The sequence below is a fragment of the Oncorhynchus mykiss genome, chromosome 13, assembly GCF_057628025.1.
Source record: "Oncorhynchus mykiss isolate SJ-2025 chromosome 13, ASM5762802v1, whole genome shotgun sequence".
Taxonomy (NCBI): domain Eukaryota; kingdom Metazoa; phylum Chordata; class Actinopteri; order Salmoniformes; family Salmonidae; genus Oncorhynchus; species Oncorhynchus mykiss.
The window spans coordinates 50,256,052-50,273,598 of NC_143034.1; the positions used below are offsets into that span (position 1 = coordinate 50,256,052).

A 17,547-nucleotide genomic window follows, 5' to 3' on the forward strand; every position below is an offset into this window, starting at 1 on the left:
CACGCAAGATCTCACCCCGTGGGGTCAAAATGATCACAAGAACGGTGAGCAAAAATCCCAGAACCCACGGGGGGACCTAGTGAATGACCTGCAGAGAGCTGGGACCAAATTAACAAAGCCTACCATCAGCAAGGGCATTGAAGATGAAACCCAAACACACCACCCGGGCAACGAAGGAGTGGCTTCGTAAGAAGCATTTCAAGGTCCTGGAGTGGCCAGTCTCCAGATCTCAATCCCATAGAAAATCTTTGGAGGGAGTTGAAAGTCCGTGTTGCCCAGCAACAGCCCCAAAACATCACGGCTCTAGAGGAGATCTGCATGGAGGAATGGGCCAAAATACCAGCAACAGTGTGTGAAAACCTTGTGAAGACTTACAGAAAATGTTTGACCTCTGTCATTGCCAACAAAGGGTATATAACAAAGTATTGAGATAAACTTTTGTTATTGACCAAATACTTATTTTCCACCATAATTTGCAAATAAATTCATAAAAAATCCTACAATGTGATTTTCTGGATTTTTTTTCTCATTTTGTCTGTCATAGTTGAAGTGTACCTATGATGAAAATTGCAGGCCTCTCATATTTTTAAGTGGGAGAACTTGCACAATTGGTGGCTGACTAAATACTTTTTTGCCCCACTGTAAATGAATAGAGGATATATCACCATAAAGGTAGAAATATTACTTTTCCTTTGTCACGTTCTGACCTTTATTTCCTTTGTTTTGTATTTATTTAGTATGGTCAGGGCGTGAGTTGGGTGGGCAGTCTATGTTTGTTTTTCTAGGTTTTGGGTATTTCTATGTTTCGGCCTAGAATGGTTCTCAATCAGAGGCAGGTGTCAGTAGTTGTCTCTGATTGAGAATCATACTTAGGTAGCCTGGGTTTCACTGTGTGTTTGTGGGTGATTGTTCCTGTCTCTGTGTTTGAACCAGATAGGGCTGTTTAGGTTTTCGCACATTTATTGTTTTATTAGTTATTTCATGTATAGTGTCTTTATGAATTAAAGAACATGAATAACCACCACGCTGCTTTTTGGTCCGCCTCTACTTCACAACAAGAGAACCGTTACAGAATCACCCACCACAACAGGACCAAGCGGCGTGGTAACAGGCAACAGCAGCGAAAAGAGGAATGGACATGGGAGGATGAGTTGGATGGTAAAGGACCCTGGGCACAGCCTGGAGAATATCCCCGCCCCAAAGAAGAGCTGGAGGTGGCGAAGGCGGAGAGGCACTGGTATGAGGAGGCAGCACGGCAGCGTGGATGGAAGCCCGAGAGTCAGCCCCAAAAATGTATTGGGGGGGGCACACAGGAAGTGTGGTGAAGCCAGGTAGGAGACCTGCGCCAACTTCCTGTGCTTACCGGGGGGCTGGAGAGACCGGGCAGGCACCGTGTTATGCTGTGAAGCGCACGGTGTCCCCAGTGCGGGTGCATAGCCCGGTGCGGTATATTCCAGCTCCGCGTATCGGCCGGGCTAGAGTGGGCATCGAGCCAAGTGCCATGAAGCCGGCTCTACGCATCTGGTCTCCAGTGCGTCTCCTTGGGCCGGCTTACATGGCACCAGCCTTGCGCACGGTGTCCCCTGTTCGCCAGCCTTCCTCCTCTCCAGCGCAGCCGGAGTCTCCCGCCTGTTCGGCGCTACCAGAGCTCCCGCCCCTCAGTCCAGAGGCGCCAGAGCTACTCAGTCCAGCGTTGCCGGTGCCTCCCGTCTGCCCAGCGTTGCCGGAGCCTCCCGTCTGCCCAGCGTTGCCGGAGCCTCCCGTCTGTCCAGCGTTGCCGGAGCCTCCCGTCTGCCCAGCGTTGCCGGAGCCTCCCGTCTGCCCAGCGTTGCCGGAGCCTCCCGTCTGTCCAGCGTTGCCGGAGCCTCCCGTCTGCCCAGTGCCGCCTGAGCCACCCGTCTGCCCAGTGCCGCCGGTGCCGCCAGTCAGCCAGGGGCCGCCGGTGCCGCCAGTCAGCCAGGGGCCGCCGGTGCCGCCAGTCAGCCAGGGGCCGCCGGTGCCGCCAGTCAGCCAGGGGCCGCCGGTGCCGCCAGTCAGCCAGGGGCCGCCGGTGCCGCCAGTCAGCCCAGAGGCGCCAGAGCCCCTAGTCAGCCCAGAGGCGCCAGAGCCCCTAGTCAGCCCAGAGGCGCCAGAGCCCCTAGTCAGCCCAGAGGCGCCAGAGCCCCTAGTCAGCCCAGAGGCGCCAGAGCCCCTAGTCAGCCCAGAGGCGCCAGAGCCCCTAGTCAGCCCAGAGGCGCCAGAGCCCCTAGTCAGCCCAGAGGCGCCAGAGCCCCTCTGTCCCGAGCAGCCGCCCCTCTGTCCCGAGCAGCCGCCCCTCTGTCCCGAGCAGCCGCACCTCTGTCCCGAGCAGCCGCACCTCTGTCCCGAGCTGCCCCTCTGTCCAGTGGGGTCATTGAGAGGGGTTGCCATGGTTAGAGAGCCACGGAGGCGGACAATGAGGCGGACTAAGACAATAGTGAAGTGGGGTCCGCGTCCCGCGCCAGAGCCGCCACCGCGGACAGACGCCCACCCAGACCCTCCCCTATAGGTCAAGGTTTTGCGGCCAGAGTCCGCACCTTTGGGGGGGGGGGGGGGGGGGGGTACTGTCACGTTCTGACCTTTATTTCCTTTGTTTTGTATTTATTTAGTATGGTCAGGGTGTGAGTTGGGTGGGCAGTCTATGTTTGTTTTTCTAGGTTTTGGGTATTTCTATGTTTCGGCCTAGTATGGTTCTTGTTACGAATCCCTTTTGGCCCGACAGTCTAGGGGGGATGGTAATGAGACCCGTAACATAACTCATGTAAATTATAATAGTGACAAAGTAAGAGTGTGAACGAAATAACCACGACAACTGAAATTATACCGTCAAACTCAGGGTTTATTGTAAAACACACGGTAATGGGGGGAGCAGGAAAAGGGGCTGAGCTGGACCCAAGGAAAGAAACAATAAATATGCAAAAACACCCCTAAGCTAGACTAGCCTACTTCAATAACAGCTAACTAACCAAAAATACAGTGGGTGGTCCGCCCAGGTCTAACTAGTGTATTTAACAAAGTTCACCTACGGGTAGTGTATGCCCATGGGCGACTTGTCTTGGTTTCCCCCTTTTCCCACCATCAACAAACACCATAACCAAAACAATACTCACAGGAGATGACAAAGTGATTTGGAGGTGCTCCAACAAAAGAAGAGGTTAATTAATACACAGAGAGCGAGTCAAACACAGAGGTCTACATACATGGCATTTACAGAGAGAGATTGAGCTACTGAAATCTATGAAGAACAGAGATCTACCAACATGGCATTTACAAAGAGATTGAGCTCTTGAGCAAACAAATGATGGGTTTTTTAAACCATGGGGAAGGACCTGTGATAGGGTAGGAAACAGGAGGAGGTGTGTCTTCTGATTGATGGGTTGATTGTTGACTGATTGGGGAGTGATGATGTTCACCTGTGAGGGGAGACAGAGAGAAAAGAAACACACACAGGATACACACACACACAGGATAATGGTATCCGTAACAGTTCTCAATCAGAGGCAGGTGTCAGTAGTTGTCTCTGATTGAGAATCATACTTAGGTAGCCTGGGTTTCACTGTGTGTTTGTGTGTGATTGTTCCTGTCTCTGTGTTTGCTGCACCAGATAGGCTCAGTCACTTTGGTTTTTTCTTTTCACTTGTTTTGGAAGAGAAGAGAACGAGCGCCATTCTCCTTGCGGAGATGGTGCTAAATACATCAACACGGTCGGTCCCTGGGATTGGGCTGGCTAACACGATTAGGTTTGCTTGGAAGGAAAAGGAGATGGAGCCTTTAGGACGGGAATCTTTTGGAAGGATAATATTGATGGGGATTCTAAAGCTGACGGTGAAGGACGTGTTTTGTTTCCAAGGCAACTCGTTGGAGGGAGCATACGACGTGGCACTATATACAGAGGTAAAACACGATGATATCCTGAGAAGGGCAAGAGCAGTGGGAGGTGAGAGGCCGATGTGCCACTACGAAATAACAAGCCTGGCGAAGAATAACTTTAGGGTTGTAACTGTCAACATTTACAACCCTTACGTTAAGGACGAAGAGGTGAGGGCTTTTCTGGGGAGATATATGGATAACGTCTCCTCAGCAAGGCACCTCAAAGACTCCCTTGGGTTTTGGAATGGGAGGAGAGGTTTCCAGGCCCTCCTCAGAGAGGACCCAAAGGGACATGGTGGCTACCTCCATCCTCCTGCTATGTTCTCCCTAGGGGCTGACAGGGGGACGTTGTTTTATGCACGTCAGCCCCCATTTTGCAGACGCTGTATGGCCTACGGTCACATATTCGCCTCATGCAGTACAAGAAAATGCAGATTTTGTGCATCTGAGGATCACGAGGCGAGGGATTGTGACAAGCCTAAGACGTGCCATGGGTGTGGCTCGTCAGCACACCTGTGGCGGGGGTGCCCGGCCCGTCAGCGGTCATATGCGTCTGCGGCTGGGGGGGGAGCAGGGGCGGGGGATGGGGGAAGAAGAGGAGGGGAAGGAAGCACGCCTCATGATCAGAGTACAGGTCCAGAGGGGAAGGCCACAAGGAAGGAGGAGGAGCAAGAAGCGGCGGAAGGAAGAGAGAAGGAAACGGAAGGCACGGGAGTAGGAGAACCAGGAAAAGCGGCGGAAGAAGGCAACCGAGTGGAGGAGCATGAGAGAGAAGAAAGCGATGGAGGAGTGGTGGAGAAGGAGACGGTGGAAGAGCAAGTGGACTGGGGGGAATGTGCCCTGGTGGAAGAGATGAGGGGTATGGTGGAGGAGCTGGCGGGGGGGGGGGGGGGGGGGGTGGTATCTCTCCACTGCCGTCATCACCAAAGAAGAGAATGAAGAGGAGGGAGCGATTGGCCGACAGTGAGAGGGAGGGGATGGCCAAGAGAGTGATGGGGGTGGGAGAAACCTCTGGGTTGCTGCTGGTTTCCACAGGCTCTCAATATCTGTTGGGTGGGGACACACCTAACAAGACTCAGGACTGGGTACAGGAGGAGGTGGGGAGTTTTTTGTTTGGGGACTCAGCCTCCCCGAATTTTTTCCAATCCAGCTGCAGCACTGGGGAGGGGGAGGATTGTGGGGGTAGACCCAGGGTGCAGGGCACCCCGGAGCCAAACACTATTCCTGCATCCTGGGTTGGTGAGATGGAGGAAGAGGGGGGGATGTTGGGAGTACAGATGGTGTTATCACCGGTAGATATGGAGCAGGGGAGCATCGGGTGAGTCTCCTGTTTTTGTTTTTTCTGTCTGGGTTTAGAATTTGAGTGTATTACATATTTTTATTTTATTATTTCATGGGGTCTGATTTTACTTTTGTTAGTTTAAATGTAAGGGGTTTAAGGGATTGTGTTAAGAGGAGGGCGGTTTTTAGTTATTTGGAGGGTGTGGGGTTTGATTTTTGTTTTTTACAGGAGGTTCACCTGAGGGATGGAGGGGATGTTAATAGGTTTAAGAGGGAGTGGGACAAGGGGGAGTCGGTTTGGGGTGTTGGGGGGGGTGCACTCATCGGGGGTAGGGATTTTGTGTGGGCACAGGGAGGTTAAAGTGGAGGATTATTTTGTGGTAATGCAGGGGAGGGTTATAGGGGTGGATGTCACGATAAGGGATTGTAATTTTAGATTAGTGGTGGTGTATGGACCACAGGTGGTGGCAGACAGGAGGGAGATGGTGGACTGTCTGACGCCCCTGTGTGTCACAAATAGGAAATTAGTGATAGGGGGGGATTTTAATACAGATTTAGGAAGAGGGGGGGATAGCAGTGCTGGCGCCATTGCCAGGCTAATGGCTTGCCATGGTCTGGTAGATGGTGGTCTGCACACTACTCCGAAAATGGACGGTCCTACATGGCGCAACTCCAGGGGGGTTGAGCGGAGGCTGGACTATATTTTTGTACCCAGGTCTTTGGGTAAGTTGTCTGGGCGGTTGTTGCCTGTTTTCTTTTCGGATCACGACGGGGTGATCCTGCAGGTGGGGTCGCCAGTCTGCCTCTTTGGTAGGGGGTACTGGAAGCTAGATCGGGATGTGCTGGAGGAGCAGGCTTTTGTTGACGGGTTTTACGGTTTCTTTTGGAGGCTTGAGGGTTTGCGGTCCATGTGCGAGGGGGTGTTAGAGTGGTGGGAATTAGTTAAGGTGAGGATTAGGGCTTTTATAATAGGGTATTGCAAGAGGAAAAAAAGGGAGGAGAGGAGGGAGGTGGATCGTATCCAAAGGTTAATTGAACTCGAGTACGAGGCAGGCAACCTCGGCGGGTCGTTTGACTGGGAGAGATCCGCAACCCTAAAGGCGCAGCTCAGGGAGTTGCAGGAGCGGAAGGCTCGAGCTTTCCTGGAGCGTGCGCATAGTGGCTTTCTAGAACACAATGAGACTTGTTCTGCTATGTTCTTTAAGTCGGTTAGGGCCAGACAGAGTAGGAAGGTAATGCATGGCGTTAGGGAAGAAAATGGTAGTATAGTTAGAGAACCAGAGGATATGGTCAGGGTGACAACTGATCATTTCCAAGGTTTATTTAAGGAAAGGGAAATAGATGTAGAGCAGAGAAATGTGTTTTTAGAACACTTGTCCAGGCGGTTGCCGGAGGACATTAGAGAAGTGATGGAGTCCCAGATCTCACTAGAAGAGGTTGAGAGCGCTCTTAGGAGGATGGGAAAAGGGAAGGTGCCTGGGATAGATGGGCTGCCGGCTGAGTTTTATCTCAAGTTTTGGGGTATACTTGGACCAGTGGTCCTCGAAGTCTTGAAGGCCATCCTTGAGACGGGGGTCCCGGGGGGATCAATGGCTGTTGGTGTGCTGTCACTTTTATATAAGAAGGGGGAAGTAACAGACCTTGGCAACTGGCGGCCGTTGACCATGCTGTGTGTAGATTACAAGCTACTTGCAAAGGTTTTAGCAGACCGGTTGCGCACAGCCCTTCCCTACGTCGTCCATGAGGATCAGACGTGCGGGGTAGAGGGCCGCTCTATTAGATGGAACCTACAGTTAATCAGGGACTCCATCGCTTGGGTTGAAGATAGAGGACTGCCTTTAATGGTAGCAGCGCTAGATCAGGCGAAAGCCTTTGATCGCGTGAATAGATCATTTTTATTCAGAGTGTTAGGTCGATTAGGATTTGGAGAGAAGTTCATAGGATGGATTCGTACATTATATGTCGGAGCGGGGTGCCGAGTTAGTGTAAATAGTCACTTGGGTGACGTTTTTGACCTCTCGTCTGGGGTCAGGCAGGGGTGCCCACTCTCGGCTCTCCTCTTCGTTCTGTACATGGAGCCTCTGGGGGCTGCCATTAGGGCAGACACAGGGGTGGAAGGCTTGTTGATCCCTGGAAGTGGTGGGCTGCGTGTTAAGATGACGCAGTACGCCGACGACACTTCCTTGCTGCTGTGCAAGGACTCGTGCCTGACAAGGTCCCTTGCCATCTTTGGGGATTTCACCCGAGCGTCGGGAGCAGTTCTGAACCATGCAAAGTCTTCCGTCAAGTTTTTCGGAAGATGGCGCGGTAGAACGGATGTGCCCGGGGGGTTATCTCTCTGTGAGGGGGCCCTGAGGATTCTCGGGGTCCATTTTGAGACCTCCGGCTCAGCGACGCTAAAATGGAACATGCGTATCGCAGTGGTACAGAGGAAGCTAGCAATGTGGAAGGCTAGGTATTTGTCTTTTATGGGCAAAGTCCTGGTTCTAAAGGTGGATGTGTTGCCGTCTCTTTTGTATTTGGCGTACATCTACCCATTGCCGGCTAGTCTGAGGAGGCCTCTAGTGAGGCTTGTGTTTCAGTTCATGTGGTGGCAGGTGCGAGTGGGTCGCCAGGGCACGCATGCTTTGTCCCATCGGGGAGGGAGGTAGGGGGGTACCACATTTCCCCCTCAAGCTGGACGCAATTTTTGTTTCTTTCTTGTTAACGGAGCTTGCTCATCCAGTGATACACCCGTCCGGTTACCTCCTGCGGGTGTTCTTCTCGTATCAGGCGAGAAGCGTAATGGTGTGGTCTAACACGGGTCCTCGGGCGGAACAGCTGCCGTGGCACTTTGGTCATGCGGCCAAGTGGCTGCGTGCGCACCCTGAGGTTGAAGTTGCCCGAGTAGGTTTAGATCACAGGCACCTGTACGAGGAGGTCAGAAAGGCAGGGAGTTCGGCGCCTGTAGTGGGCATCTCGGAAGTGGTCTGGGAGGGATTGGTTGAGCCTCCATAAGTGCTTGCCGGTACGTTCCATCATGTACCGGTATAGTTTGGTGCAATCCCCCACCTGTCCAAGATCTTCTTGTGGCAGGGAGGAGACTGTGTGCCATGTCTTTTGGGACTGTGCCTTTGCCGGAGTAGTATGGGCTAGGGCACGGGTGTTGTTAGGTTTGGTAAGGGGGGATTTTGTATTGACGTGGGCCAGGTTAGAGAGAGGTGTAGGGAGAGCGAGAGGGACGGATAGGGACAGGTTTCTGCTCTGGCTTCTCATGAGTCTCTTTAAACGGGGGCTGTGGGAAGCCAGGCAGAACATGGTGAAGACAGGGAGAGATTGGGGGGTGGAATTGATAGTGAGGAGGGTGGAAGGAGATTTGAGGGGGAGGATGAAGAGGGAGGAGAGGAAGTGGGGGCAGCATGCTGCCCGGGAGAGGTGGAAGGGGGGTTTAGGGCTGGGTGTCATTTAGATTTGTAAGGGGATAGATTAGGGACGGGGAGATAGGGAAAGGTAGTTTGTAGGATGACGGGGAGGGAAGATGCTCCCCTGAGGTTTTGTTTGGGGTTTTTGTTTTGTTTAAATTAAAATACCACTATTTGAGTTTGTATGGAAATGATGAGTTGTAAAGAATGAATGGTATTGATGATAATAAATTATTTTTTATAAAAAAAGGGCTGTTTAGGTTTTCGCACATTTATTGTTTTATTAGTTATTTCATGTATAGTGTCTTTATGAATTAAAGAACATGAATAACCACCACGCTGCTTTTTGGTCCGCCTCTACTTCACAACAAGAGAACCGTTACATCCTTATTTTCCAGATTTGGGTATTCTACATACGGGCTATTACTGTAATGAGCTCTGGCCCAAAGAAGACCACATTTGGTTGGTCCCAACTGGTTTGTGACAACTATGATCACCCGTTGTAGCCAATTGAATTGCAGTAATTCCGTTACAGATTTTTCAGTAATTACACGACCAATTTCAGAACAGAATGAAATCAGATTTGATTTGTCACATGCTTCGGAAACAACAGGTGTAGACTAACTGTGAAATGTTTACTTACGGGTCCTTTTCCAACAACGCAGAGTTAAAGATGAAAATAGAAATAGTGACACAAGGAATAAATACACTGTGTACACTGAATACAAATAATGAGTAAAAGCCTATTCCCCCTCAGGAAACTAAAAAGATATGGGTCCTGAGATCCTCAAAAGGTTCTACAGCTGCAACACCGAGAGCATCCTGAACGGTTGCATCACTGCCTGGTACGGTAATTGCTCGGCCTCCGACCGCAAGGCACTTCAGAGGGTAGTGCGTACGGCCCAGTACATCACTGGGGCAAAGCTGCCTGCCACCCAGGACCTCTATAACAGGCGGTGCCAGAGGAAGGCCACCCCAGTCATAGACTGTTCTCTCTACTACTGCATGGCAAGCGGTACCAGAGTGCCAAGTCTAGGACAAAAAGGCTTCTCAACAGTTTTTACCTCCAAGCCATAAGACTCCTGAACAGGTAACCAAATGGACTATTTGCATTGTGTGCCCGCCCCAAACCCTCTTTTTACGCTGCTGCTACTCTGTTCATCATATATGCATAGTCACTTTAACCATACCTACATACTACCTCAATCTACCTGACTAACTGGTGTCTGTATATAGCCTTGCTACTCTTATTTTCAAATGTCTTTTTACTGTTTTATTTATTTTCTTTACTTACTTCTTTACTAGTCAGTGTAAATATATGTGAGTGTTTGGGTAGAGTCTAGTGTGTGTGCATAGAGTCAGTGTAAATATATGTGAGTGTTTGGGTAGAGTCTAGTGTGTGTGCATAGAGTCAGTGTAAATATATGTGAGTGTTTGGGTAGAGTCTAGTGTGTGTGCATAGAGTCAGTGTAAATATATGTGAGTGTTTGGGTAGAGTCTAGTGTGTGTGCATAGAGTCAGTGTAAATATATGTGAGTGTTTGGGTAGAGTCTAGTGTGTGTGCTTAGAGTCAGTGTAAATATATGTGAGTGTTTGGGTAGAGTCTAGTGTGTGTGCATAGAGTCAGTGTAAATATATGTGAGTGTTTGGGTAGAGTCTAGTGTGTGTGCATAGAGTCAGTGTAAATACATGTGAGTGTTTGGGTAGAGTCTAGTGTGTGTGCATAGAGTCAGTGTAAATATATGTGAGTGTTTGGGTAGAGTCTAGTGTGTGTGCATAGAGTCAGTGTAAATATATGTGAGTGTTTGGGTAGAGTCTAGTGTGTGTGCATAGAGTCAGTGTAAATATATGTGAGTGTGTGGGTAGAGTCTAGTGTGTGTGCATAGAGTCAGTGTAAATATATGTGAGTGTGTGGGTAGAGTCTAGTGTGTGTGCATAGAGTCAGTGTAAGAGAGTTGGTGCAACAAGGGTTAATGCAGGTAGTCCGGGTAACCATTTGACTAGCTATTTAGCAGTCTTGTTTAGAAGTCTTATGGGTTGGGGGTGGAAGCTGTTCAGGCTCCTGGTGGTTCCTGACTTGCATCGGTACCGTTTGCCGTGCGGTAGCAGAGAGATCAGTCTGTGGCTTGGGTGGCTGATTTTTTGACAATTTCTTGGGCCTTCCTCTGACACCGCCTGGTATAGTTTTAATCACTTAATAATTCATAAACAAACTTGATCTCAGTAAAAACACTAACTAATTGGTAGGTCTACCTTTACTTGTTACTTCTGTGACCTTTCATTATCCTCCCTCCTCAGGAGTGAGAGAAATTAGAGGTTTTTGGTATCGGAATTACAAGGCAGAAGGAATGTAATCTAAACGACAAAATATAAGTGTTGATATTCGTTGGCAGAGGTCTTTACATTATTGTTGTTTTGATGCATTTCTAATACCTTTTAATACTTTTTCTTGTAGATGATTTCTAAGACCCATTTTCCATCTGTTTGACCAGAAATGAAAACCTTCGCTTATTCCACATTTTTCGGATGAATATGGTTGGAAAATGTATATATGCCTTCATTTGTAAAACCATAGACTCTTAACTTTCATTTGACACCAGGTTTGACATGCTCCTGTGAACTTCACATGTTGCGCTCATGGGTCCTTTTCAGATGAAATGCCGTCTGACCCGTATCTACTAGCACACAGCAGTTGAAAGAGACTATCCAGGATGACTGACAGAATTGTTCCTCGTCATAACGGTGGATATTCACCTTCATCTGCATCTTATCCATATTATAACCCTCAATGTATTGTTTTTATGTTTGGCATGGTTCAATAAATTATATTGATTACTCGTAGGCTACCTTTTCAAGCTGAACTACAGTAAACAGATGGACCGCCTGGGAGTAGGCCTCTGTGAGAGAACAGCAGGCTGAAGGGAGGCAACGGGCCGAGACAGAGAGAGGGCTCCTGCCTCCTGCACTGAGGGCCAGAGGCAGCTGAGTTGAGAGGATGGGAGGGGAGAGAGAGAGGGGGGGGGGGGGGGGGGGGGTGTCATTAGGGTAGTTTGTAATTATGTCTCTCTTTGTTTAGAGGGCCTGTGACAGGGATGAAGTGAGGGGGAGGTCTTGCTGCTGAAAAGATGTTGTGTATCAGTGGTGTGTGTAGTTCTCTTTCTCCCTTGAGTCTTTCTTACTGTAGCTCAGTCTCTCTGGTCTGCCTGTCTCTGTGAGGCTCAGACACACCAGGAAAAAGGATCTCCGGGCTGCATGCTACAGCCACAGCAGTGGACTTTCTCATTGGGAGGCAATTCTGAGGCAGTAGACCATTCTGAGGCAATGCTAAGGAAAGGTCCAATAGTCCTGACATCTGGATTCTAGATGCGGATGCTTTAAAGAAGTCCATTCTGTACCCATTGGAGCTCGGGATTCTGGGATACACACAGGAACACAGCTGACAGAGTTTGCCAACTGACTCTATACCTCTGAACAGGACTGAGGTAAGTCATGCTCCCTCACTTTGAAAGTTACAAAGATAGGATCCCCTTTCCGATTTAATAACAACAGTGCTGCTATTATAATGATAGATGATCAATGGTTCATGTTTGGCGATATGGTACAGGGCTTCTGACACTACCATTTGGCAATCATGTGATGTATTCTTTTTCTTTGGTATTCCAGTTTACTTACAGACACTTGTTGGTACCAATAATGTGTTTCACTGAGGTTGAGGAGTAGTGACCCCTGCAAATATAGTGTGTTGTGTCAATGTTGAGGTGATAATGGTGTTTACGGTGTTGACAATGGTGGTAGCCAGAGTTGACCCTGGAAGGATTGTGTTGATCAATGGGATGGAAGTGTGAGTTGACTCTGTCTGAGTTTTGTCGACCATTGTCACCCCAGTTCTGACTTGCTAATAAATTCCAGCCAGGCAGACAGTGTTAAGGGTGTTAACTTTCACCTTCCAGGGGAACATCTGGTGGGCTGTCAATGCTTGAGAGACAGTCTGAGCTGCATCTTAGATATTGTGGTAGCACTTTTACATGCTCTGCTTTCCACTGAAAATGCCTGGATGGAATTTAGCATCTGTGTGGCCACTGTCTGACTGTGATGTACTTGTTGGTGTACAATTATAGTTGTTTGAAATGGGGAAAAGCTATTTTTACTGAATGAATACATCTCTACATGTTCTAGATAAAGAGTTGTCATGTTTTATTGGGGAAATCTGCTAATGAATCTCTATCACTGCTTATTTCCATGGACAGAAGAGCAGTTGAACAGGTAGATGGAGAAGCAGCTGACTATTGGCCTGTCTCTGTTGCTGGGGCTCCTCCTAGTCATGCCTGAGGTGGGGGGGCGGAAGGAAGAGTCCCAAAAGCGCCTTTCCCGCTCCTCAGAGCTAAAAGCAGGCCGCTGCTCCTACACATTCATTGTTCCCCAGCAAAAACTGAAGGGGGCGCTGTGCGTGAGCACCGAGTCCACCACCGGCGCCGCCAACCACTCAGAGGTAAAGGCTCTGCGGGGGGAGTTGAACCGTCAGCAGGAACAGCTGGAGAAGCTGAGAGGCCAGCTGGAGCAGGAGGGGGCCCTGGTTACGGAGGTACGGGCGCTACGGAAAGAGAGCGGCAGCATGAACTCCCGCATCGCCCAGCTCTATGCCCAGCTGCTGCACGAGGTTATGTACAAGAAGGACCAGGTGGTCAAACAGAGGCGGGTCGAGAACCTACTGCTCAACGCCACCGCACAGGTAATCAGACAGAGAGCATTGTGGGAACAGCCGTGTTCATAAGGAGGGAAGTTAGAATCATATAACTGTATACCTGCTCCTACTACTGCTCTTTACCGTCTTAGTATCCTTTACCTATTGATGACAGGCATGTAGCACCTTGATACATCCCTGATTGGCCCGTTGTCTGTTGCTCGGTCATGGTGGACCAACATCCCAGATGCTGCAGATCTCCACTAGTTACAGGGAGCTGGAGAAGAAGTATGGAGCCCTCACCTCCATGATGAGCAACCAGAGTCAGCTCATCGCCCGGCTGGAGAAGCTGTGCCAGGCCACCAAGAACACTACCCCACCTCCACAGGTAGGGGGAGCTCTGTATTTATCAAACCACTGGCATTGTTCTCAAGCACTGACCCTGACCCATGCAGCTAAAGTGGTACCATAACATACTACAGTACCCACAATGCTCTGTACAAAATTCTTTATATATTTATGTTGCATTGGACAGATGACCTCTGAACCCCTGAGTATCCAGTCCAGTGGGCCCCTGAATGACAGCTCAGAGTCCAAGGAGATGGCTAATGATGTTCAGAGAGACCAGGGCGCCCCTCCACTACAGCCACAGGAGGAGAGAGAACCCCTGCAGGGGACAAAGGTGCTCCCCACCACCATGGCCGACACCCCTACCGACGCCCCCTTCATAAGCTTCCCTGTCACTAAGAGCCCAGGTAAATCACTGCACCCTCAGAGCTTACAACTGCCAACGGCGCTTTCAGCTTAACCAACACTGTCTATGTAGGAATGAAAGTCTGTCTTTCAAAGACCGTGTGAAAGAGTAACACTGTATCTTCCCCGGGCAGCGTTATCACACATTATAACGCCTTGTTTCTATTTCAGTCAATACATCGCATATCTCATTGGTTCCTGCTTTGTTTCGATATTGTTTTTCACTGACACGTCTGACAACAATCAGAACATTAAGCTGTTTTCTTTTGGCCCTTCAAATGCTTCATTGTTTGCTGTTCAGACCTTGAGTTTGTGTATGAAACAATGTCAGTATTTTGCCAGTGTTATTTATACTCCAGAAGACACTGTGCAGAAGCTCGGGGAGTCACTGACCCGCTGATAGGACTTTATCTCTCTGGGAATGCCTAAACAATGTCTAATAACTGCCAGCTGTTCTCATCAGAGTAGAGAAGGGGCTTTGTTAATGAGTAACACACACACAAGGTTTGACTTTGATATAACATTTGCAAATTCATCAATAATATTTGTTATAAATAACAATCAAATGGGCCAAAATATAATCCTCGATTTTAGGAAATAAACCATAAAAAGTAGCTAATCCAGAATTTGGCACCAATAATAAGATTTGTCAGCACCTCCTCTTTAGAAAGAGCGATTAGGATAAATTCCAAATTAAAATATGTTTGAATCTAAAAAAATCTAATTTACCAGCAGTACACACACACACACACACACACACACACACATCAAGCCACCCTAACAAACACACACCCTAATCACAGCCCTCTTTAGGACACTGCTATGTAACCTTGAATTACAAGGCGATACCCCCATACAATGCACGGTGTGCGCACAACTGGAATGTGTAAGATTACAAGGCAGAGCATTCAGATGGGTGACACCACCTTGTATGGACAGGCTTTCTGTGTCCGTTCCTGCGGTGTACGCTTATCTCTCCCAGTGTGACATAAGACATACAACATGTGTGGTGAAAGAATGTCTTCGGGCAGTAAAGAGATAAGCTGAAGCAAAGCGAGAAAACATGTATCTGTGACCCTGTTGGCTCTAAAACAAACACAATTCCAGACCACTCTCCCCATTACATGTTTCAGACTCACATACTCACTCCCTCATTTCCAGCAGTTGGTTGAGCCTGCCTAGTGGCAGGTGGGCGGAGTTTGGACTTCCATTAGTTCCATTGCACCAGACAGGCTCAATCGAGCACAATTATGACTATTTGAACCCAGGTATGTTCCGAAATCCTAACTGCCTTTGTGAGCCACATACCTACACCATCTCTGTACCTCAGGACCCTGGAGGGACTGCCAGCATGTGCTGGACTCGGGCGAGACCACCAATGGGATCTACCTGCTGCGTCCACAGAGCGCCAACCGGCTTCTGCAGGCCTGGTGTGAACAGACCAAGGCCCAGGGAGGCTGGACCGTCATCCAGAGGAGACAGGACGGTTCAGTCAACTTCTTCAGGACCTGGGAGCAGTACAAGGTGCTCTCACCTCCAGTTTGCAGTGAGCCACTAAAAGTGAAGCGCTCAAGAGCTTGTTATGACATCAATCAGTGTGCTATTACCATTGCAATACAAAACACACAGTGAGTGTGTGCACTGCAGACCCATAATCCTTCCCCTCCTCCATTTGCCTTTCATTTCAGCTGATTATATGTGATGAAACATGAGCTGTATAGTTACTGTAATTGACAACCATCACAGTGGGCTATAAAACCAGAAAAATAGCTGGTATTAGAGCTCAGAGACTCAAGAGTATCCTTCAGTTGAGGACGGTTAAACACCACAGAAGTCATGAAAACTATTGCTACAGTGAACATAACCCTAAACTATCTGTCGTACTCCACCACAGCAAGGCTTTGGGAACCTGGATGGAGAGTACTGGCTGGGTCTGGAGCACCTCTACTGGCTGACCAAGCAGGCCCACTACAAGCTTCGGGTGGCCATGGAGGACTGGCAGGGCCGCCAGGTGTTTGCAGAGTACGACAGCTTCCGCCTGGAGCCTGAGAGCGACTGGTACCGTCTGAGGCTGGGGGAATACCAAGGCAACGCCGGAGACTCAATGTCCTGGCACAATGACAAAGCCTTTACAACTCTGGACAAGGATAAGGATGCTTATTCAGGTGAATCCTCTCTCACTCTCTACTACCCTCTCTCTTTTTTCATTTCTGCCTCTTTTCATGGCTGCCTGTTTGAACACCCAGGTTTGGCTTGATGAGTTGGTTTCTCTCTCCATTTCCTCATTAGGGAACTGTGCCCACTTCCAGAAGGGGGGCTGGTGGTACCACATGTGTGCCCACTCCAACTTAAACGGCGTGTGGTATCGAGGGGGTCACTACCGCAGCCGCTACCAGGACGGGGTTTACTGGGCAGAGTTCCACGGGGGCTCCTACTCCCTCAAAACAGTCACCATGATGATCAAACCCACCTAACCCTCTCCCCATTGGTGGCACCTTAATTGGGGAGGACGGGTTCGTGGTAATGGCCGGAGTGGAATAGTTTCAAATACATCAAACATGGTTTCCTTGTGTTTGATGCCATTCCATTCACTCTGTTCCAGCCATTATTATGAGCCGTCCTCCCCTCAGCAGCCTCCTGTGTTAAACACACATGTCCATCAGGCATCAGGGTAATGTTATGGTTCCGTCATGGATGAGGAAGGTTGTTAATGAAGTTCTTATATGTTAAACAGGTATGTTAATAAGACAGCGTAAGACTGACATGCCAACACAACATGTGGAATTGTATTCTAACTGCAATGTATTTATTTAATAAAAAATTGCAAAACAATGTTTGAACATTACTTTTTGATATTATCTATCTATCCTCTCACACACATACACACACATGCACACACATACACACACCACACGGTGAGTTAGAAGTCCGTTTATTTTGCTTATGAGAACTGACTTTGTGGTTTGATGCAGTGGTGTAAAGTACTTAAAGTAAAAATACTTTAAAGTAAGTAAGTCGATTTATGGGGAATCTGACTTTTACTTTATTACATTCTTGAAGAAAATAATGTACTTTTTACTCCATACGTTTTCCCTGACACCCAAAAGTAATTGTTACATTTTGAATGCTTACCAGGACAGGAAAATGGTCTAATTCACACACATAAAGAGAAAATCCCTGGTCATCTCTACTGCATCTGATCTGGCAGACTCACTAAACACAAATGCTTTGTTTGTAAATTATGTCTGAGTGTTGGAGTGTGCCCCTGGCTATCTGTAAATTTAAATAAAAAACAAGAAAATTGTGCCTTCTGGTTTGCTTAATATAAGACATTTGAAATTATTTATACTTTTACTTTTGATACTTAAGTTTATTAAAAACCAAATACTTTTTTACTTATACTCAAGTAGGACTTTACTGGGTGACTTTCACTTGAGTCATTTTCTATACGGGTGCCTTTAAATTTTCTACAAGGGTGCCTTTAAATTTTCTACAAGGGTACCTTTACATTTTCTACAAGGGTACCTTTACTTTTACTCAAGT

At 48.5% G+C, this 17,547-nt stretch overlaps 1 protein-coding gene across 1 annotated transcript; it reads left to right on the forward strand.

Moving 5' to 3' along the window:
* The first annotated feature begins 11,644 nt into the window (after positions 1-11,644).
* On the forward strand, positions 11,645-16,836 carry angptl6 (angiopoietin like 6). Its single transcript, XM_021557913.3, has 7 exons — positions 11,645-12,052; positions 12,818-13,299; positions 13,499-13,639; positions 13,787-14,006; positions 15,335-15,528; positions 15,899-16,169; positions 16,294-16,836. The coding sequence occupies exons 2-7, from the start codon at positions 12,838-12,840 to the stop codon at positions 16,476-16,478; spliced, it is 1,473 nt and encodes a 490-aa protein (XP_021413588.3). The 5' UTR covers positions 11,645-12,052; positions 12,818-12,837; the 3' UTR covers positions 16,479-16,836.
* The last annotated feature ends 711 nt before the right edge of the window (positions 16,837-17,547 follow it).

What these genes read in the sequence shown, in the direction of transcription:
- angptl6 (XM_021557913.3), top strand. Translation starts at nt 12,838, where the DNA reads ATGGAGAAGCAGCTGACTATTGGCCTGTCTCTGTTGCTGGGGCTCCTC. An exon ending in CCCTGTCACTAAGAGCCCAG is followed by an intron (nt 14,007 to 15,334) that starts GTAAATCACTGC and finishes TCTGTACCTCAG; the next exon opens with GACCCTGGAGGGACTGCCAG. An exon ending in GGATAAGGATGCTTATTCAG is followed by an intron (nt 16,170 to 16,293) that starts GTGAATCCTCTC and finishes TTTCCTCATTAG; the next exon opens with GGAACTGTGCCCACTTCCAG.